The 24584-nt window shown below is 32.6% G+C and overlaps 1 protein-coding gene across 3 annotated transcripts in view; it reads right to left on the reverse strand.

The window, feature by feature from the left end:
• Window positions 1-24584, reverse strand: part of LOC118191553 (CCR4-NOT transcription complex subunit 3-like) — a 126663-nt gene that overhangs the window by 34784 nt on the left and 67295 nt on the right. For all 3 annotated transcript variants that reach the window (XM_035362351.2, XM_035362350.2, XM_035362349.2), the window contains exons 13-15: window positions 17982-18117; window positions 10881-11010; window positions 4716-4841 (exon numbers count right to left, since the gene is read on the reverse strand). In XM_035362351.2, the coding sequence (XP_035218242.1) occupies window positions 4716-4841; window positions 10881-11010; window positions 17982-18117 (392 nt within the window). The remainder of the gene's footprint in view (window positions 1-4715; window positions 4842-10880; window positions 11011-17981; window positions 18118-24584) is intronic.

A 24584-nucleotide genomic window follows, 5' to 3' on the forward strand; every position in this document is an offset into this window, starting at 1 on the left:
AAAACACAGAAAAGTTTTGTTCACTAAATTCCATGTTATTGGAAATTTTTATTTCTGTTTATAAACTGCGAAAGTAAAGTACGCTAGCAATTTTTACATAAGTAAGGTTATAATGCATATTATGAACATCACTAATTCCATAGAAGCTTAAGTAAATTAAAAAAAAATTTTTTTGTGTTTCTAGAAGCCTTAAATATTATGAAATAATATATATATTATTAAAACTGAAATGTACTGTTAGTGAAAAAGTAAACAAATAAATAAATAAAATAAAAAAGTTAAAGGAAATAAAAAATAGTTGGTACTTTAAAAGTACAGAGCAACTCTAAAGAGAGGTTCACAATATTTACGCAAAATTTGCTATGCTTGTATACCGCTGACTTCAGGGTCATAGCTGGATAATTTATTAGAAATCTCGTTTGTTTTAAAATGCACTATGGGCAGTAATTTAAACATTTTTAATTCATATCTCTTTTTTATAAAAGTTATAAAAATAAGATTTTTCTCTTTATATATACACACATTAAGTAAAGAAAATTGAAATATTTAATTAATTAATTCCTGCACTTCTGCTGGAGAGGACTGAATTTAAAAGCAATATAATACTATAATATTATATACTAATTACTATAATATTATTATAGTAATTTTTTGTTAAAAAAATGTTTAGGGCATTAATACTGTCTCATGTTAATTGGAATGAAAGTTTAGAGTCGTAAACATCCCCAAGTCTGAGCACATGTATATACATTCACATAAAAGTGAAACGAATATATATATATATATATATATATATATATCTGCAGGGTTTCAAAATAAATTAAATGTAAATAATTCTCTTGTGCCATTGCTGCAAGGAATGAAATTTGAATTTAACAAACATTTTCTATTCGTAAAAAGCAAATTAAAAGTTAATTAAATTTAAATGAAATTTAATGCAAACAAATAAAGGATTAATTATTGCTGCGAACTAATATACAATATCATTTAAATTCTGAGAGCATATGTAAATCAAGTGCAAGTATCAAAATCCATGAATAAATATATAATTCCAAAAATTTATTTATCCTATTATTCACTTATGCATTTTTATAAATTTTTTAGGATTAATAAGCTATCCCATGATTCACTTATGCATTTAAAAATTTTTTTAGGATTAATAATCTATCCTATTATTATTCACTTATGCATTTTTATAATTTTTTTAGGATTAATAATCTATCCCATTATTCACTTATGCATTTTTATAAATTTTTTAGGATTAATAAATTTTTGGAATTATATATTTATTCATGGATTTTGATACTTGCACTTGATTTACATATGCTCTCAGAATTTAAATGATATTGTAGATTAGTTCGCAGCAATAATTAATCATTTATTTCATCTATATTTAATTAACTTTAAATTTGCTTTTTACGAATAGAGAATGTTTGTTAAATTCAAATATATATATACAGGGTATGCTTTAAATTAGTATTATATAATTTTCAAACTTTTTTGCTGGGGGGAAATTTAAATAAATAAGAGCATAAATAAAACAATATATTTAACGCATATAACAATAGAAATAATAAATTATAAAACACGAATATAGATCAAATTGGAACAAAAAGCTGAGAAAGTTGCAGACAGGGTGCAAAAAGCGTACGGGATTCGAACTCACGACCCCCAAAAGTAAACATTATTACTCTCAGCTTTACCACTAAGCTAGCACCACACACAAGTTGTATGCATATTTTGGCTTATATACATCATCAAGTAAATCAATTCTTAAAACTAAATTTTTTGGTCTTATTTCAGTGTGCTATCGTCTGAAAAATTCACCAGAGTTAGTTCTTCAGCTTCTAGTACATTTTTTACAAAAAACATTATCTTTTAAAGTGGCGTTCCGATTGAATTTAAACGGGCTGTTAAAAATATATTTCATGTGCTTACAAATATATGTTAGCCAAAAAGATATATTTATAAATGGAAATACAAATTTAACATACTCTTTAATGCAATGGAATATTTAAAAGGCTATCAAATTTAATTTATAATTAACGTTTTTAGTTTTTACCTATTTCAAAAGAAAAAAATAACAAATATTTTAATCATATCTAATTTGCTATGGCAGTTTGATATAGTCAGACATTCATTTTCATTAAAGGTAAATGAATATGCAGAACTAAAAAATAATTGTTAGGACAAATTTTGCTATTTCATGGACTTGGAATTGGAATTATAATTTTTGGCACTGATTTTCTTGAACTGAATTTCTTGAACACCTGATTTTATCTGCGAACAAGTACTGTAGTTGCAGTTATCTTATTTTTCTTATCTTTTTTTTAACTAAATTCAGCTGATTGCTGTCTTTTTCAGCACGCAGATTTCTCGCTATAATGTTAATTCAGAAATAAGTATTTTTTAGCAAAACATTCTTTCCCTATTAGCGAGCGTTCATCGCTACTTCTGCCGCCATTAATTTTTAGTGACTGCACCTGATTGCTCCTTTTTTACCACGTGACCCCAACGCATCCGCAGACATACGGATAGAAGTTGAACATTGTTGAACTCCATCCGTATGTCATCCATCACCGCACACCGACCGGATTGCAGATGTCAATCAAAGTGAATTCGCTCGCTGATTGGAGAAACGCATACGCAGCAGTGGAAACGGGCCTTTATTCGTCTAAATACAAAGTAAATGTACTCTCCAATTAGCTTTTTGTGAATATTTCGAAAAAATTACCTCCATCTCCCCAAATGATGCCTTTTCACTCTGCATAAAGACAGCACAATGATGGGTATTTTAGCTAGTCTAATAACAATAATTAAAAAAAAATGAGGGGGCTGACTGAATCATTTTCTGATGATAAAAATCTGTGGTATCTGCAGGCATTTCAGGCATTAACAGCCAATAATAAAGCATACTGCCCTGTAAGTGCATGATGATCATGAAAGGATCCAAATGTTCAGCACGGAGATAAAGCAGTTTTACATATTCAGAAACATGTCCATGTGCACATCAGCAGTCAGCACATATCAATTAAGCATGGCCCACATTACCACCACCTATTTGAAGAGGTGTTACTGATATGATTCGTAAAATTTTTATATACCTCTCACCTAATATACAAACTTCGAGTTGTAATGAACACATAACTATAATTAGCAGGACAAATCTCTAATCTCTTAAAATCAAGATACAGCAGCTAATTCTTGACATCTGAGGCAAAATACTATGATAACGCATTAGAAGTGAGATTAGTGTGTCAAGAGCTCCCATGATCTATACAGTCAAAAGTTGTTAATCCGGACTCGTCGGGACTTCGGCGATTCCGGATTATCGATTTTTCCGGATTATAGATCATCAGTTTAAATCTCGTAAGATGGCATGCAGAAATTCTAAAATTAAAAATATAAAACTGTAATTTATGAAATAAAGAACAATTATGATCTAAAGGGTATCAAAATTTACAAAAAAAAAAAAAAAAAAAAAGCTTAATATTTATTTGTTTACTTTATTAAACATTTCTTTCAATGTAAGTTGTTTAAGTTGCTTCGTTTTATGTGATAATACTTTCTCTTTAATTCTATAAACAAACATAATTTCTTGTTCAGTTACAAAGTTCCGCTGTTCAAGTCCCGTTAATTGCTGTGCCGAGAATACCGACTAACTTGTCAATCGAAATTTTTTCGTTTTCACTAACCTCTCTGTCACATTCTTCATGTCTTTATCCATTTTTTTGCAGCAATTCCACTTTTTGTTTGTTGGACATTGAAACATACTTTCGTTTTGTAGATACTTTGGAAGTTCCAGCATCGGAAATTCTATTTGACATAATCGAAAGTTCAAGTTTACTTTTATAAAATTGCTCTTACAGTCTGCAAAAAATAATAAGCGGGATCCAATTCGAAGATTAAGGAACAACGCAATCATTAACATTAACTGAAATCGATAATTAGATAATTTTAGCTTATAGTCCGTTATACATTAAACGCGCAGGCGAAAACGTATTCTGCATTTGCGCACACACATATGCACAGTAGTCAAGGTCTTACGCGCACGCGTAAAACGCCTGTGCGCATGTGCCAACGCTGCGCATGCGCAGAAAGTTTTTAGCTTTGAGGTCCGGATTATAGATCATTCCGGATTATGGGTGTCCGAATTAACGACTTTTGACTGTAGTAGCTAAAGACAGCATATGACCTAGGCAAAACATTTCAGGCATCCTCCTTTAATGAAATCAGCATTCTTTTATGGCAGCATTAATTTCATGTTGTTTGAAACACTACTGGACATCTATGATTACATTCATAAGTCATTTTTCCTCTCTTAGGCAATCGTTATTCATTATAGGATATCATTTTGGAAATGACTATTTTTAATAAACTTAAAGGTAGTGTAATACATTTGATATTATTCCTAGAACAAATGATCCATGTACTGGTTTCTCCAACAATTTCTTTTCTAAGCTTGTCCAACTCCGGATTCCTCTGTGATGTCACATTTCGTGAAGTTACTATTTCTGACACAGAAATACTGTCATATGGATAGTGACATGTTCTCCCATTTATACCCATACAGGCAGATTTATTAAAAAACAGGATGGTGACTGCTTACTTGTCTTATTACTTGCTAATCTTACTTATCCTCATAAAAGCAGACAGCAGGTAATTTAATTTATAAAATTTTATAGTAGTGTAAAATGAAGCTTTTGAGTAAGTACCTGTTCATATTCATCTGTGATTGTTTTTGGTTCTTCGTGCCTCTGAAACCACATCATATACTTTGTGTGAAACCTCCAAGATTGCTTCTTTAATGCTTTAGCTGCTAAATATTGTGCTTTTGTTCCCTAAATAAGAACAAATAACACAAATAAAGGACTGATTACAATATTATGTAATACACAATATATAATAATCACATAGCCTAAAGGGGTTTGAAAGCATGGTTTGATTAGTAAGGGCAGAGAATGCACAGACTGACTTTTAGTGTTACAACATACATTTAGTCTGCGCATTTAATGTTATAACATACCCCTCTTCTCTTCTACGATAAAATTTTTTGAAAATATATGTACAAAATTAATGCAAATTAGATTAAATCATACACATCAGGATTAATAATAATTAAGGAAAGTAACAAAAGTTTGAACATGTCAAAAGATTCCTTTTAACATCACAAAAGCTTTGCAAAACGCTTATCTCTTAACAGTTACAACTACAGAAAATTAAATGCAATCTGAATCTACTTGATTCTGAAGTAGCAACAGTTATGATTACAGGCTGAATTAAAAAAAATATTTCTTGTCTTATATCATCAGAACTTCTTAAATTGTGCATGACATTTCAAGCAAAGGATGTGTTATTTAAATTAGCAAACTCCTGGTAAGAATGAACCATATACTTGCTGGCTAAGTGAGTATAAGATGTAAAGCTTATAAGATCACACATGTACGTAACTAATAATTAACCATGATCAGATTATTCAGAACACTTGCATTATGAATCTCATACGCCAATTTAAAATTCACTAGAGATGTTATATAGATTATGAAATACACACTTTTCTTAACACACACACACACACACACAAAAAAAAAAAAAAAAAAAAAAAACGAAAACTTATAGTACAAATTCTTTACTCACTTAAAGTAGACTGGCCATTTTATATATTTTTAACTAATTTATAGGGAAAAATTGGAACTGATTCTTAACTTCAATAACTGAAAATAGTTCTACACAACAATCAAGAGAAACAAGGATTACGTAAATATTGGTGTTGCATTATGTGCAGCTGTTGCTTCCCACTTTAAAATAAGAAACTATTTGCACATAACCATAACCATTTGCAGCTTGTAAACATCTCTTGGGAAGTTGGAATGGTATAGAAATATAAATTTTTGGTATTTCGCCAACCCAAGACACATACAAAACTTCATTTTTTTAAGCCTGAGAGACAGCCTTCTTCAGTTTCTACATAACTGAAATTCGCAGCATTTTTAATAAAAATTTTACTGCAGCTTGTTCCAGTATTTGTTTCTAAATTAACAGATATCAAACATTCAACAGAGAAGATATTTTGCTGAAATTTCAGAAGACTGAATAAGGGCGTTAGGAAAAGCTGATATTGCTAATACAACAGAACATAAGAATAACCAGCTTCATCGCACATTACAAGAAAAAATTTCAGTCCTTCAACTACATAAAAATATAAATAGTTCATGTTACTTATGCACATTCTAAAAAAACTAGAAACAGCATAATTTGCGTACAATTGGAGAGCTAATTTTGAATGTTTGAATAAAGCCTTCATTTTCAGTTGCAAGAGTGAAAATGACAAAGAAAAAGCATATGCTCATGCAATAACAAACTGACTAAAAAATTTGATAAAGTTCCAGTTAAGGAAAGAAACAAACACCATCTATTGACAAAAAATAAAAATAACTATGAAATAATTGACTTAAAAGTTGAAGGTAAAGATAGAAAGATTGCGATCATTAAGCAAAGGAAATTTCTGAAAGATTCTTACGAATGCAAAATAACTCTAAGAAATTTAATTTAAAAAAAAAAAAAAAAAAAAGTTAAAAAGTTTTCCGGACAATTTTGGCTACAGAAAAAATTTTTTTGCAACCAAAGCTACACCAGCAGCAAAATACAAGTGATCTTTGTCATTTCCTCTGTGGGAGCCAAAACTAGCATCACCTGCTCTGCTGCAACTAGCAAGCAGAGCAGGTGATTGAGCAATTCAGCATCATGGATAATAGCTTGGAAAACACTGCTTATGAGTGAGGAGTAAAAGCACCCCACAAGTGAGTTTACCATGCTGCTTCTCCTTCAAGAATTGACACAGTCAGCTGATTATTCCAGAACAGTATGCAAAATTCAGTTTGTTAATAATTTATTGCAATCTTTAGTCATTCATAATGACTCTTTTCCTGTCTCAAGGTCATTAACACCTTGCTGGGTGAACTTTTCACCAGGTTTATTTTTCACCTGGGTGGACTTTTCACCAAGTCTTAGACTTGATATTGGACAAAAAGTGTCATAGTAATGAATCCATGACTATTCAGCCATCAATACTGAACTGATAAAATGACACTTTGTAGACAATCTAGAGGCCAAATCAACATTCTACTTGGTTAATGCACAGCATTCATATCCTGAATGCCAAAGTTTTTGTGATCCAGTGGATACAGACCTTTCTCAAACCAAAGGTTTCTGAAAGGATATTGGCCATACTGCTCTTTGAAATGTCTAACATGGCTGCAACATCTCACATGGAAATCGATCAGTCATCAGCAACAACATAAGCAATGATTTTGCTGGTGATAGAGGTAACCGGTCTCTCTGATGGTAGGTGCATCTTTGACTGAAGTTTCCATATGTTTGATAAAACTGACCAACTTGCCAACTGTGTTGTAAATAGAAGAGTTTTCACCTATCACACAATTAAGCTTTCTTTTGATCTGTGTGGTATTGTAATTTTTAAACACAAAGAATTTGATGACTGAACACAAGCCATTTTGAACTATTTTGTTAAAAAGAAAGAGGTTTTTAACCACCAATAAGCAGAAAAAGGCCAAAAAGTGTGTGTGTGTGGGTGATGAAAATGAAACATCAACTGATTAAGAAAAATATGCCCTTTCCAATGCACTACAGCTTTCTAACTTTGGAACTATATATGGAGTCTATAAAATTTTTTAGACAATTTAGTTCAGTACACAGAGAAAATATGCCAACTTCAGAAAGATAAATTTAAAAATGACTAAAGATAAATGCTATAAGTTTTGGGAATGAAATCCATGTCTGGCTTTACAGATAAATGATGAAAATGTCTTGGGATATACATGAAACTGAGATTGAAGATCTGTGTTTCAAAGCAATTCAACAAATAAAATAAGCTATAAGAGTGCCCTGAAAAATCAACAGGTTCTATGATCTACAAGACTTTGTAATTATTTCAAAATTAGAAGCTGAAACTTTTTGTAAAAGACTTAAGAGCAAAATCTGTAGATGAAGCTACAAATTTTGATCTATTGGTACCTAAGAAATTATTCTACATATGAAGAGAATGATAAGATACATAATAAGAGACAGATGAATAATAATAAGAGACAGATGAATAATAATAAGAGACAGATGAAGATGAATGAGATATAGATAAAGAGATAGAAGAAATAAATCTACAGGCATTTTGGAATCAACATATGATATAATTGTAGATCTAAGCAATTATTCTGTAACTAGCTATTATCATTTTACCAGTCTATAAATGGAAGGACATTCATTTAATTACTTTCAGTTGATAGATCCCAATATAAATGTATTCCTTCCAAGCTCCTGAAATAAGAACTAAGAATTTTCTTAAGAATTTGCTTTCCTATAGAATGTAAACAGTTAGAACATTAAGAACATAATTGATGTGATTACCTCTTCAGTTATCTGTTGTATGTTCCCATTATGCAGATTTGCATGCATTGCAGTACTGGAACTGCAAACATTCCTTTCTACAGCTTTTTAAGTTTCTTCTAAGCATTTTCAATAATTTGTATGTTATATATTTCTAAAACGACAAGTTTCCAAAGTGCAAAAAATTTAACCTCTTAATGCCCTCAACCAAGTTGTCTCATGTACATTAAATTAAATTATTTCTGTGTACCCGAGAATGTTCTAGAATTTTTTTCAGATATGAATACAACAGACTATATCTGTTACAATTTAAAATAAAGAATAAAAACAATTGGCAGAAAAAAGATTACTTTCTGAATTTTTATTGGCACATTAAGAGGTTACTTTTGAGTAAAAGTAATGCACAATGATACAGTCAGTAAGATTTTTCCATATACATGAACAAAAAAAATTGGTCTAGATGCTTTTTTTAACTTATTTATTTGTATTTAAAATAAATGGCTAAATTATTTTAGAGTATATTCATTATGATTGCTATAAGATAAAAAATATTTAGATAGTAGTAAATAGAAATGCATATCCAATAAATCATTGTTAATGATTAAGTGTTATAAGGGAAGAATTCATATATTCTTTACTACTAAAAACACCTTACCATATAATTTATATTCATTTCTGAATATAATTTAACACATTTCAAAATATTTGCATTCTTGTATTCGAACATAATCAGTATTGCACAGAAGTGACAATAGAGTACAGAACAGGAAAACAATTATTATTTCAAGAGAAATATGTAATTTTAATTACAGTAGTACTTTGAACAGTTTTACTATATGGGCTGCATTATGTAAGAGAAATAACTTTGAAGTTTTGAAACTATAAAACGAGGAAGAAGGAGAGTGGGGGGGGGGACAGGATTGTAAATAAGCTTATGTAAATCATATTTCTGAATAATGGGTGACATAAAATTTTGAAAACAAATCTCTTATTTGTTTTATAATTTTTTATCAATATTATGATTTTTCTTTAAACATATTATGCTATACAGGTTATTATACATATGTTATAAAGGACAAGCATTTGAAGGCTACCTGCCTATGTGGAAGTTCTTTCGAGGGAAATTGATTTGTATTTATGTTACACATAAAAAGAACCCTACACAGTTAGGTATTTCAAGTAAATGAAACCCAATCCCTCAGGAACTGTTGGTATTCCACAGTTTTATCCACTCAGCCTTTTGTGGACATTTGACGGAAAATATCCTTCCCTTTTATACAACTCCAGGAAGTAAAGACATTAAAAAGAAGGTAGAAATTCACAGGCAAATGATATTTTTGACAAAAGATTTTCGGAAGAGGATTACTAGTTTAATTTAATTACAGCACATTCAGTTTCTCTTCTTAAATATGTTATGGAAGTTTTGATGTATGGAATCTATTTAGGAATTTGCAAATGGTTTAATACTTTACTAAACTCATCTTAGAAACCTGATAGGAAAATGTATGCTTTCTTATGTGCACTATGGATAAGAATTTCTGTTCTACAAATTGGTACAGAAATACAAATGAGATAAGTCAATAAAGATCTGTGTTTGCACATTTTTATGATATTGAAAATACAACAATTAAATAGTAATTTTACTTATTTTTGTCAGTTATAAAGACTCTGCTTATGATTACACATAATGAATTTAATTGGAAAACAAGTTTAGTTCACTAAGCCACTTTCAATATCATGAAAGAAAGCCCCCAGATGGAAAGGTGGTAAGTGATTCTGACTGCCATATCAAAGGGCCCAGTTTCGAATCCCAGAGAAGGCATGGATGTAAATTGTCTGTCCCTTCATAGAAGATAATGGTGGCTGTCTATTAGGTGCCTATTATATGTCTATTAGGGTTTTGGGCACGAACTGACCTCTCGATGATCTCCCATAAATGTTCGATGGGATTCATGTCGGGCGATCTCGGTGGCCAGATCATTCGCTGGAATTGTCCAGAATGTTCTTCTAACCAATCGCGAACAATTGTGGCCCGGTGACATGGCGCATTGTCATAATAAATAAATAAAAACACATGAAATGGCATGAGAAATATCCTGGACTGGCATGTAGAAAAAGATTAGGTATTTAAAGGCAATACACATTGAGGGTGACATGATGCTATCCATTAGCTTTCTGCTTCTTTAAGGATTTCCTAGCTAGTTTGATTCTGATATACGTATGTTGATAATGATTCAATTGAAAATTATATTGTGAAATTGAATGCTGCTAAAAATTGGTTTTGTTTACTGATTGTGTAATTACTTAGCAGATTTTGTCTCAAATTAAGTTCATGATAATTAAATAAGCACAAATAAGGATAATAAAAGTCATCAGGAGAATGTGAAAATATAAGTAAGGAACAGATCATAATATTAGACATTTTCTAATAACAGAAGAGAAGAATGCTGAATTTTTTTTTTTTGAAAATATCAACATACCTCCATATAATAAAAAATGAAAAACAAGGTTTCCGTGGACAGTCGCTGGAAGAATTCCACAGTGTCACAATGCGACAAGCCTTGAGGGTAATACGATGGTGTTGGGAACGGATTACGAGGAAGGTACTGCCTGTTTTTATAAATTGCACAGTTAAAATGAATCAAAAAAACAACATAATACTATAAAAATGCAGCTCTTTTTTTTTTTCCAAGATAAAAAAAAATTAAAAGAAAATATTGTATTTCCTGGTTCAAATGGATAAAAAATTACTTGACAACCTTTGTATGAAAGATGCAGGTTTTATAAGCACAATTTGATTACAATTTATAAGTCATAATAGTGCAGTTATGCTATTGCAAAAATAATCACGACACAGTATTTCTGAGATATTTTCAATATCATATTTCAAATTTCAATATTAAACAAATCCAAGGTTTTCATCACATACTTTCACATTAATTAAAATTATTTTCTAGTTGCTGTTATTATTTTTCAAATTTAAATCCTTCATTAGAATTTATGTATTTTTATTAATATAAACAAACCTTTCTCTTCAAAGTTTTAGTCAGGTCTAGATTTAGTAAATATTTGGAGTTTAATGGAATATAGAGATAAATGGTCTCAAAATCAAATGTTCAGTTTCAAAATTTAAAAACATGTATGGAAACACCACAATGTATTAAAATACTATCTATATTTTGTATAATCACATTTTCAGAATCTGACTGCTTTGTGAGTGCGAGCATCAAATTAAAAATTTACAATATTGTGTTATTTTGTCATATGCTAATTATTTTATTACTGCTTGATATTCGACAGATTACACTGAAGTGACAAAAGTCATGGGATACCTCCTAATATTTTGTCAGTCCTCCTTTTGCCCGATGAAGCGCAGCAACTCAACGTGGCATGGACTCAACAAGTCGTTGGAAGTCCCCTGCAGGAATACTGAGCCATGCTGCCTCTATAGACGTCCATAATTGTGAAAGTGTTGACGGTGTAGGGTTTTGGGCACGAACTGACTTCTCGATGATGTCCCATAAATGTTCGATGGGATTCACGTCGGGCGATCTAGGTGGCCAGATCATTCGCTGGAATTGTCCAGAATGTTCTTCTAACCAATCGCGAACAATTGTGGCCCGGTGACATGGTGCATTGTCATCCATAAAAATCCCATCGTTGTTTGAGTACGCAAAGTCCATGAATGGATGTAAGTGATCTCCAAGTAGCTGAAGGTATCCATTTCCAGTCAATGATCAGTTCCGTTGCACCAGAGGACCGAGTCTATGGCATGTAAAAACAGCCCAGACCATTATGGAACCACCACCAGCTTGAACAGTGCCTTGTTGACAACTTGGGTCCATGGCTTCGTGGGGTCTGCGCCACACTCGAACTCTACCATCAGCTCTTACCAACTGAAATCGTGACTCATCTGACCAAGCCACGGTTTTCCATTTGTTTAGGGACCAACCGATATGCTCACGAGCCCACGAGAGTCGCTGCAGGCGATGTCGTGCTGTCAGTAAAGGCACTCGAGTCGGTCTTCTGCTGGCATAGCCCAAGGAAGACAAATTTTGCCTCACTGTCATATCGGACACGTCCCTCGTATGTCCCACATTGATTTCTGCGGTTATTTGACGCAGTGTTGCTTGTCTGTGAACATTGACAACTCTACGCAGACGTCGCTGGTCTCGATCGTTAAGTGCAGGTGGTCGGCCACTGCGCTGTCCATGGTGGGATGTTATGCCTGAAATTGGATACTCTCGGCTCACTCTTGACACTGTGGATCTTGGAATGTTGAATTCCCTAACCATATCCGAAATGGAATGACCCATGCGTCTAGCTCCAACTATCATTCCGCGTTCAAAGTCTGTTAATTCTCGTTGTGCGGCCATAATCACGTCAAAGCCTCTTCACATGAATAACTTGAACACAAATGAAAGCCCTGCCAAAGCACTTCGCATTTATACATTTTCTGCGCGATACTACTGCCATCTGTATATTTGCATATTGCTATCCCATGACTTTTGTCACTTCAGTATATATACATTTATCGAAACATTCGAGAATACTTTTGATTATGAAATTTTCATGACTTCAAAATTTACCTTAGCTATTTTTTCTTATGATAAAATTACAGCTTTAGTTGTATGCAATAATTTTATTGATATTTTAAAATAAATCATACAGGAAAAATGTTGAGAGACCTAAAATATTTTTCATGACTTGCATACTATTCATATTACAGTCTGTTAATATATAATCTAATATAGTTAAAAAAGAAAAGGATAAACATATAAACATGGAAAGGAGAAAAATTTTAGTGATTTGATTCAGGAATTGAACGCACTGAATGAATAAACAAACACAGGAATAAGAACAATACAGTGAGTTTTGTTTTTATCACTCATTAATCTTTAAAGGTCTTATGGTAATTTTATATAACTTAAATATAAATATTAAATCACCAAGAAGCAAAAATATTAAATAAATGCTTAACACATGGGTCATTCAAATTTCCTAGGATAGGCCACATAGAATTGTATTTTTCCTTAAATTTTTATTATGCTTCATTAGTTTTTTATTTTTATGCATACTAAATTTGTCTTGTTACTATTCTGTTGTGCAGTTTCAGATTTAAGGTCGTACTTTTTAGTAACTGTTAAAATGGCAAGCATAAAAGAATTTCTGTGGAAAATGCAGAAAACTGTGAGGAAATTTAAGCAGATAAGTTAACCAACGTAGGGAGTGATAATGAATCAGAAAACTGTAAGCGAAAGAAGATAAATATGAGAATCCTGTTAGGTTTCACTTCATACAGGTGAATGTTTTACAAATATCACACTCATAAGAAATACTAGACATCTAAATAAATAACTTTGTAAAATTTTATCAAAACATATCTTGATTTTTGATTTTGTAAACTGTAAAACATAAGACCCATACATACATTACTCATTTGATTTCCCCCTAATTTTTAGCTGCTTCAATATAATAAAAATGACAATACAAATGAAAAAAATTTAAAAAGTTACCTCACAATTGCTAGTAATGAAATGTTTTCTGCAGATAATCATGAAGAAAGTTACCAATTCTTGATAACACATTTAATTTATTTACCTCAAAATCTGAAACTGTTTCAACTAAGATTTTAAATCTAATTACTGAACTATGACAAATTATCACAATTCTTATATGATATGATATATTCTTTCTCACATTACAACATAAAACACCGGCCTTTTTCTCTTTTCTTAGTACATGATAAAAATATTAGCTTTATAAAGATAAGAACACATTTTTAACAAAAAAAAAAAAAAAAAAAAAAAAAACTATGCATATGAATTAATAGATTTTACCATTTCTAAGATGATGGATTGTACATATGACTTCTTATATATTTATACAAAGGGCCAAATACTATCTTTTTCTAACATACATCCCCCTTCAAAAAAAAAAAAAAAAAAAAAAAATCAGGGATAAAGAACTTTATTTGCTTTAAGACTGCTCCTAAATCTACTGCTTTAGTTCAGCTTTCATTAGTACTTTTTTTTAAACTAGCTGCTTGCACAGCCCTCTTAAAATACTTTTTATAAAAAAGAAAATACTATATATAAAGATTTTTAATGAATTTAGTTTGTAATTAATAATAACAAAATTATAGATAAGTATTTATTGCTTTTAAATTGCTCTTAATTTGTTTATTGGTAACAGATATATTAAATTTGAGTGAAAAATTAAATATCCTGTGTTTTGTCGAATTGCAACATACTGTGGGGTGCAAGATTAAAAATATTTTATTTTGGGCAAAAGCAACACATTTCTTTTAAATCAGTGATTTTGTTGATAAAATTTGAAAAACAAATACATTAAGTCTTGTTGCCAAAATGCTTCTTTTAAATCGCTGGGTTTGTGGATATATTATGTTTTGCCAAGTGGCAACACATTTCTTTTATATTACCAAGCTTTTTGATTCAATTTGAAAGACAAATGTGTGTTTTGCGGAGTGGCAAACACATTTTTTTTTTTATAAAGCTGAATTTTCTAATTACATTAACAATAAATACCTATGCTTGTCGAGTGGTCGAATCGTTTCTAAATTGCTAAGTTTTTCTATTAAGAATTCATTAAATTCAATCAAAATATGTAATTATTAAAAAACTAATTCAAATTCAGGCTTCAAGGAGCCCATGTTCAGGTAGAGGATTATGTGTGTTCAGAATTAGTGACTCTAGGTGCTGCCATTTTTTTCCACAATGGAAGGAACATAAATAAATACAAATTTTTCATTATTTAATAATATAGATTAATTGTTAGAATTTACCATTCTCAAAATTTATTATTAATAAGTTCAAAATATTTTGTGGTTTATAAGCATTGATGAATTTTTATTTCCAAAGCTGATGTAAATTAATGAGATTTTTTTGGAGGTTATTTCTAATTCATATACTACATAATTAAAAAATACAGTAGGTACAGTTTAATGTGACCCCGTTTGCCCACAGTTATTTTCATAATATTAACTGAATGATAACATTAAATGATGAGAGAAATATTATTCAAGTCAGCAACAGAATTTAACTAATTTAATATAAGTTGAAACATATCTTTATTTTTAAAGCATTTTAACAAGGAAAAAAAAAAAAAATGTTAACTAGTGGATTGTCTAAAAGCATCCCTCGAAAGTTCATTTATGAACCATATCCAACATTTCTACAAATTATTTGACCGATGTTACACACCTAATCTTAATACTCAGAGGATGTTCCTTATTTATATCAAATTCACCGATTTCTTTATGTTCCTCAGAAAGTTTATTACATGATGTGCTTCGATTTGTTTTAGAAAACTCTAGCCAGATAGCTTCTGTCTGAAGAAGAATGATCTGTACCTGATTTTTTAACATAAATCAACAGTCATTAAAAATCTACACTAAATTAAACAAAGGGTTGCTTTCGTTTGCCTGATTTTAAATGGTTGACTAAAATGAAAAATAAGCAGCTCATCGACTTGATTCTTGACTTGACACTTTTCAGTCATTTGGCAATTTTTAAAATTTATTTTTTTGATTTGGAAAATTTACTTCGGTTTGAAAAATTTATTTTATAACATTTACTGAACTGTTAATCACAATAAGCGATGTATTTTCCATGTTTTTGTATATAAATGAACCAGACATCAGCTATTCGATAACAATACCCAAATGATAACATTAACTACAATCATATTAAGGGGCAAATGATAACATTAACTACAATCATATTAAGGGGCATCTACGGTATCTGGCAAAGATGTAGTAAAGGCACACAGAGGGGATCAAAATAAGCAAATTTTGTAATGGACCATGTATGCAGAAATAAGTATTGAAGTGGTACTGGGTGCCCATACATATAAAATAAAACATCTTGCGAATTTTTTTTTTTTTTTTTCCCCTGAGGATATTGACTCTCCAATTAATCCCTTACTCGTCGTGCCTGTCTCTCATATGGGCGACCAATACAAACAAATTTTGTAGTGCCTGTACCTCACATGGGCTCTGCTTTTGCAATAAAAAGTCAAGGGAATACCAATTTTTATCGTACCCATATCAATTCTATTTACACAGATGGCAGCACAGTACTTGTAAGTTGATTAGATAACAGTAGTATGTAGATTAAAAATATTTTTTCATTAGAACATATTTTGAAAGGATGGAGTTTCAATGCTCATTGCTTTTTCATGTTTAATATTTGTAAAATGAATAGTTGAAGTGAACAAGAGGATTTCAGTCCTGAAGAATTGGGAAGTGATTCAGAAGGCAGCTTTTTTTCAGATGCTTTTGATTCTGAAGATAGTGACAATCACGCACAACTTTTACCAGGATGCAAATGGAACTAAATTATGATGGATATCCAAGATATTTGTCCTCCATGTTTTCAGTTCAAATTATTGCCTAAAGTTAATATTTCATTTCAAGTTGGTGCAGACGTTTTACAATATTATGAGCATTTTATAAATGATGAAATAGTGGATATAATTGTAAAAGAGACTAATTGTTATGCTGAGCAATCAGGTAATGCTGTTAGTAAAAGAAAACTGAAAGGTAGAAGAGAATGAAAACTTATCAGCACATGAAATAAATTTGTTCCTTGCACTTTCAGTTTTACAAGGTAATAAATCTTACGAAAAAACCTGAAGAAAGCATGTACTGGACTAAGAAAACATCAGTAGAAACTACTTTTTTTATGTAAGATTATGTCATCTAATCGATACTGTGAAATGAAAATATACTTGCATATTGTGAACACTGATTCTTATGATCCAGAAAATCTTCCTAACCTGAAACTACAAAATTTGGCCTATCTGTGAACACCTGAATAAAGATAAATTTTGTCAAAATTTTGTGATGAGTAAGAGGTTAAAAAAAAAGTCCCATGTGTTTTTATTTAAACCAATGTACACATTCTTCTAAGGAACCATACACTGAATTCTAGTTTCATCACAATTTATAATCTGCAAACTTAAAATAAAAATTACAAGCTATAAACAAAAAATAATTTGCAGAAAAACAAAGGAATACAAGAAGCCTAGGGATAAAAGGTAACCCTTTTCTACATCTTAAATATATGAAATATTAAGCACTTTTAAGTTCTTTTTTTTTTTTTTTTTTTTTGTTTTCACCACTTAATCAAGCACAACTAAACATTTATTACACAATGCACAAAAGGAAAAAATTCTACAGTACAAAATAGCATTTCTAAGGTACACCTGCTCCATACATACGGACAAAAACAAGCCTACGTTTGATTTTTGCTCTACAGACAAACAACTTATAATTACAAAGATAGTTGTTTTAACATTAAACAAGAATAACTTCTAAATACCTGAATGATGAATTAGTGCATTCACAGTAACTCATACTATCTAGCATAAATTTTGTTAAAGAAATCAATAACAAGTAATAATTACTGGCATAATACCTCCTGTTGCTTATTATGAGTTTCTTTAACATTTTGTTTTTGGCATGGCCTTTTTGGTACACAAATGTTGTTGTTCTAGAAATTAAAATTCTGAATACTTATATTTAAAGAGAGATTGAAAAAAAATGCATTCATGCTTACCTTAACCTTTCTGAATCTGAAGGGTGAGGCATGTGTCGTTGAGCAGCATCCAGGATTCGAATTTGCTGATAACATTCTTTACTAAGAGGTACTGGACCAAGTGGAGCTACACCTAGTAAAGGTAGAATATGGGCTTCTGCAAAGAAATAATGAAAAAATATATTCAATAACACATTGCACACCTCGAGGGGGGGGATATAACAGAAGGGACTGAATATCAGATATTTATTAGGAACAAACAATTTCTCCCCACCTTTAAAACACATTCTTTAAATATACTGCTGTTCAAAGAAACTGCAACACCAAGAAAGACATTTACAACACAGATATTAATTGAAGAGGATATATATTTAAGATATTTATTGAAGAGTATTATATATTTATACGACAAAAATGGCTAAAATTTGATCACTATATGTCAGGAAAAAACATGCTAAATTTAATACTTCATTTATTTCGCTTCAGCATTCATAACTGATCAACCATAGCATGGCACTGACAGATAGACCATAGCATAGACTTTGGATATCTATCTGTGAATGTTATTCCATGTAAACTGAGTATGCAACTAATGCTCACTGGTTACAGTTGCACATGAAGATATATGGGTCCACACATGTTCAATCGGGAATAAACTGGGTGAACATGAAGAGTCTAAGGAAGAGCTTATACTTGACAGTCACACAAGAAACATACAGCAATGTATATAATATAGGTAGTAGCATTGCCCTGGTGAAATATAGTCACAGGATGGTTTTCTAGTAAAGGTAAAAATTCTAGCTCTAACGCTTCATGAATCTAATGGTGGAGTGCCTGTGATTTGTGAAGATGAGAAATAGAATGAAAACACATCATACTACAATGTTTTACATTATGGGCTTCCAGATAGCATTTCACATGGTATCTGCAAAACAAGGTCAGAATACCAAAAATCTATATAGTCTCTCAAACATCAATAGTGAAATACACATGGTTTTGGCAACATTCCACAAGTTACTAGTGACAGATTTTTTTCATTCAGCACTGAAATAGGCCTACCACATTTTACTGCTCATTGCTTTTATAACTGTCATTAAATAAGTATTTTGTCCATAGTCATTAAACTTAATCTGTGCACATTTTACATTATACATTTAGTTATATATATATATATGTACACACATATACCGTACATATACATATACAGCATAAAGTCTCAGATCCAAAATCACTGGGATTTCAGATTTTAGATCATCATAAATATCATTAATCATCATTAAATTCAGGATGATGACATGTACTAATTATAAAATTAAAAATATGAAATAGCCGTTTATAAAATAAATATGTATCTAGTTGTTTATACAATAATATGTACTTATCTTAACGTCATAAAAAAAAAACCCACTCAATTAAAAACTTTTGTTTCAATGCAAAGTGTTTAAGCTGTTTCATCTCTTGTATTAATACTTTCTCTTTAATTTTAATAGATCGGCATAATTTCTTGCTCAAAGGTCTATTGCTCAGGCTCTGTTATTGGCATAACGAGAATTCTCTTTTCGGCCACTGCTAATCTACATATTGTTGCTGGTCAAATCAGCAGGTGTCTGAAAGTGACCAACAAGGATCTCAGTTAAATGGGAGAAAAACTGCTTTTACCAGACATATTTTTTCTGTGTATGTGTGTTTGCATGTATCTATTCTTCGCTGGTAGCCTTTATAAAGTTAGGATTTCACTGATTTTGGAGGATCAGTTAAAATCTAGTAACATGGCATGTAGAATTATTAAGCTTTTTGTAGTACTATAACAGGTATTTTATACCATTCTTCCTGAACAGCTTTCCAAAATCTATGGAGGGTTGTATGTCAACATTTGGACGGTCCGTTTTTTAAAAGTCCAAAAGTGCAAAAATCCATGAGTGACATATCAGGAAATTTACTAGGAATATGAGTGAAATGTATGGCCTTGGTACCATTTCTGGTTCCATTTTTTTCAGGAAATTTACAGTAGATTTTGAAAAGGGGCTGCATGCTTTGTCTTGATGCAGTTCTACTGATTGATGGCATTGTGGCTCAGAGAAGGTATTTCATATTTGAAAATTTAGATATAAAATATTGTTGCGTTTTTCTTTTCTTCTGACACCAGTTGTTACGTTATATTCTTCCTTCACGTTCGTATGGGGTTCGTAGATTTGGAGTGAATAACGACGACACTTGATGAAGTATCGAAAGACACTTTATTTAGCAAATGCTGATCAGGACAGCTCCAAAGTCACGAGTAACGTTTTACAGACATCAAAGATCTACTATAAACACGCTGACATGATCAGTGACACAGCCTTCAGGATATCACGGTGGAGATGGCTTCACTGCAAAGCACCAGAGTACAGCTCCCGACTCTGCTCGGTCGTTCTCGAAATTCCATGTACTCTCGAGACTCTCCACGCTACATGCACTCGACAACACACAGAGCACGGCTCTTCGGTTTGGTCGTTCCCGGAGCTCAACATGCTCTCTTGACATTGCACTAACCGCGATACACTAAGAGATTCCTTCGGTGAACTTGACGACCCACGTGGCACTCGCTGCCCGGCCATCAACTTGATCGACTCCGCAGGGATTGCCTCGCTAGATGAGACACCAACTCGATACTAACTAACTGCCACTCCAGATAAGGCACTCTGACTCACCCTCTCGACTAGGCACACTCATTCGATGAGAGACACACTCGGAGACACTGACTGACTGCGGACCAGCAGGGTATATATAGCTTTCAGCTTGTGTTCGAGAACATTCTGGGCTAAACCAGTAAGAATTCGTTCCAGAAGGTTCTCCATTCGTCCATCTCCAATTTTGTTTCCAAATGGGCGATTTCTCACCAAATGTGGCAACACTGTCTTCCCTTGCCATTTTATGGCAACCTAAAACTGCTTTGCGGGGAAGCCATCTCACCGCGCCTTGACATTTCGTAACACTGCCCCCTCCCAAGGACTGCACGTCCCGGGCAATACAACCCTTGGTCAGAAGCCAAATTCGATACGAAAAAACATAATAAAACAAACAAAAAACATAACTAAAGAAACAAATATTTACACTATTCACAAGTTAGATACACATAAATTAAACACGTCATAATTTTAAATTATACAAATTAAAGTTAAGAATGAATTTCAGTCTCAGTCTTTTCATTAAAATATACCCATTAAAATACGGGTCAAATACTTTTCCACTGCAGGTTTCAGATGCATTTCTGTTTTGCGTATCACAATCTGAAGATATAGTCCTTTCAGACTTGTCATTCACAGGAAGATCGGAAACAGTTTGTTCACCACTCTGTAGTTCATTTTCAACATGCATACAGTTCACCTTGGTATTATTAGCAGATGCTACATGCTTATTTACCTCTATTCTTGAAAGTCATTTTCGATGTTTGTGCTAGGGTCATGAATAGAATCCGATCCTTTACAAGCAGAAGTATATAAGTTTAGAATCAAATCCTTGTCTGCAAAATCTGCACTATGAGACGCACACACAGTTTGCAACTCGCTAACTGCAACTTCATAACTTCACTATCAGTTTCTACCAACTTTACTGTCACATTTTCACGTTCTTCCATCTCTACTTCAAGCATTTCAGAATCAGGAATTTCTTTCCCGTCTTTTATTTCTTCATGTTTTTGTTCTTTTTCTTTAATCCCGTTAATTGTTTCATCTTTCACTTCTTGATCTTCCTCAGACAGTTCATTAGCTACTTCCTTCATTTCTTCATCCTTTGATTCTTCAGATACCATTTCTATCACTTTCATATAGTCTTTTATGACTCCAGTTTCTTCTGTAAGCTCCACTTTCACCTGTTGGAGTTGCTCTTGCACCTTTTCTTGGCCAACATTTATTTCTTCTCTTCCAGTCCAGCTTTGATCTCAGCTGTCATCTCTTTATATCCAGCTTTATCTCATCATATCCAGCTTTCATCTCTTCTCTTCAGGGTTTGATCTCGGCAAAGAAGTCCATCAAAGTCTTCGTTTTCTCCGCCACGGCTTTCCTCTGCAGGCGCGTCACTGGCATTCACTCGCAAACCCCACTCCTGACACCAGTTGTTGCATTTTTCTTTTCTTCTGACACCAGTTGTTACATTATATTCTTCCTTCACGTTCGTATGGGGTTTGTAGATTTGGAGTGAATAACGACAACACTTGATGAAGTATCGAAACACACTTTATTTAGCAAATGCTGATCAGGACAGCTCCAAAGTTACATTTTACAGTCGTTGAAGATCTACTATAAATACGCTGACACGATCAGCGACACAGCCTTCAGGTTATCAGGCTATCATGGTGGAGCCGGCTTCACTGCAAAGCACCAGAGAACAGCTCCCGACTCTGCTCGGTCGTTCTCGGAACTCCACATACTCTCGAGACTCTCCACGCTACAACTTGCGATGCACTCGATGACACACAGAGCACGGCTCCTCTTCAGTTCGGTCGTTCCCGGAGCTCAACACGCTCTCTCGATGGTGCACTAACCACGATACACTAAGAGACTCCTTCGGTGAACTCGATGACCCACGCAGCACTCACTGCCCGGCCAAAAACTCGATCGACTCCACAGGGATTGCCTCTCTAGATGAGACACCAACTCGATACTAACTAACTCGCACTTCAGATGAGGCACTCTGACTCGTCCTCTCGACGAGGCACACTCACTCGATGAGAGACACACTCAGAGACACTAACTGACTGCGGACCAGGAGGGTTTATATAGCTTTCGGCTTGTGTGTTGAACATTCTGGGCTACCAGTAAGAATTCGTTCCAGAAGGTTCTCCATCCGTCCATGGTATATCTCCAATTTTATTGCCAAATATGGCAACCCTACCTTCCTTTGCCATTTTATGGCAACCCTAAAACTGCTTTGCAGGGAAGCCATCTCACCGCGCCTTGACATTTCGTAACAATATGTTCCTGGTAATATGCGGAGTTGATCTTAACAGTTTTCTGTACTCTCTGAAATTTTTGTTTGTCGTTATATCAAAAACCAGCAATAATCATAAATCCCTTTGAAAAACTTTTTTTAGATTTTTTTAACCAGGTTATAAGACTTTTTTTTTTTCCCTTTTGATGATAATAAATGGATCTCTTTTTATTGCGGTCTTTTAAATAAACCTAAGATTCATCTATTGTGACAACATTTTTCCATTTTGCCTGCACAATTGTTTCTCACAGAACTGTGCAGTGCATTCTGCTTTTGGTGATTATGTTGTGGAGAAAAAAGACAATGTACATTACTTTTTTTCACTTTTTAAAAATCAAATCAGCATTAGTCGATTTTTTTACAAACGCCACTGAACAATTTAATGATTTTGCAACTGTCCTTTAACTTGGCAGATTTTCTTTTAACATGAAAGATCTTACCTTGGCAACATTCAAAACATTCTGTTTTTCCTTGGATATATATTTAGATCAATTCTTCCTCTTGAAGCCAAACTTTGATGTTTTGATGTTGTTTGTAATTTTTTTTAATAGCAGAGCAAAATTGTCTAAAAAAAGGGGGGGGGAACAACCTTTTTATTGTTACTGGCCCTGACAGTGTGATTCCCTGGCCAGCACATGTTTGAAAGTGACATACACAAATCTTAGTTGGGAGGAAAACCCTTTTTAAAACACATCTGTCTTCCTGGAGTATTGTATTCTTCATTCCAAAAATAAAGATTAAAAAAAAAAAAAAAAAAAAAAAAAAAAATTGGTAGTCTGAGGGTTTGGATATAAGTTATTCCAGATATTGTGTTCCATCATGGTTAGAATACTTTGTCTATTTTTACTGATGTAATAATTGCAGCGCCACACAATGTCAGTGGCGAGAACCCAGTTCTAATCAGTAAGCAATAAGCACGTACTCGGTCCCCACTGAGTTACTTTTCCTCTGCCTGGTCAAAGTGGCAACCAATTGCTATACAGTCAAAAGTCGTTAATCCGGACTCGTCGGGACTTCGGCGATTCCGGATTATAGATCATCAGTTTAAATCTGGTAAGATGGCATGCAGAAATTAGATAATACATTCTCTTTAATTCTATAAACGGACATAATTTCTTGTTCAGTTACAAAGTTCCGCTGTTCAAGTCCTATAATTGCTGTGTCGAGAATACCGACTAATTTGTCAATCGAAATTTTTTCGTTTTCAATAACCTCTGTCACTTTCTTCGTTATCGGAAGCGAATTATAATGACAAGGAATTTGATTTAAATCATATCAAAGACAGAGTACATCCAGATGAAATAATACATATAGTAAGGAATTATAAGCCAAATAAAATAAAAACATCTGCCCTGAAGATAAGGATAGTGCTGACAGATCAACTTCCAATTCATTGCGCGCCGCAGCGTTAAAAGATAAACAAACGTTAAAGTTTAGATAAACAAAGGATATGCCTTTATCCATTTTTTGCAGCAATTCCACTTTTTGTTTGATGGACATCGGAACATGCTTTCGCTTTGTAGATCCTTTGATAGCTCCAGAATCGGAAATTCTTTTTGACATAATCGAAAGTTCAAGCTTACTCTTATAAAATTGCTCAAACAGTCTGCAAAAAATAATAAGCCGGATCCAATTAGAAGATTAAGAAACAGCGCA

The sequence above is a fragment of the Stegodyphus dumicola genome, chromosome 3 (assembly GCF_044657685.1).
Source record: "Stegodyphus dumicola isolate Sdum_Otavi_A_Nest chromosome 3, ASM4465768v1".
Lineage (NCBI taxonomy): Eukaryota > Metazoa > Arthropoda > Arachnida > Araneae > Eresidae > Stegodyphus > Stegodyphus dumicola.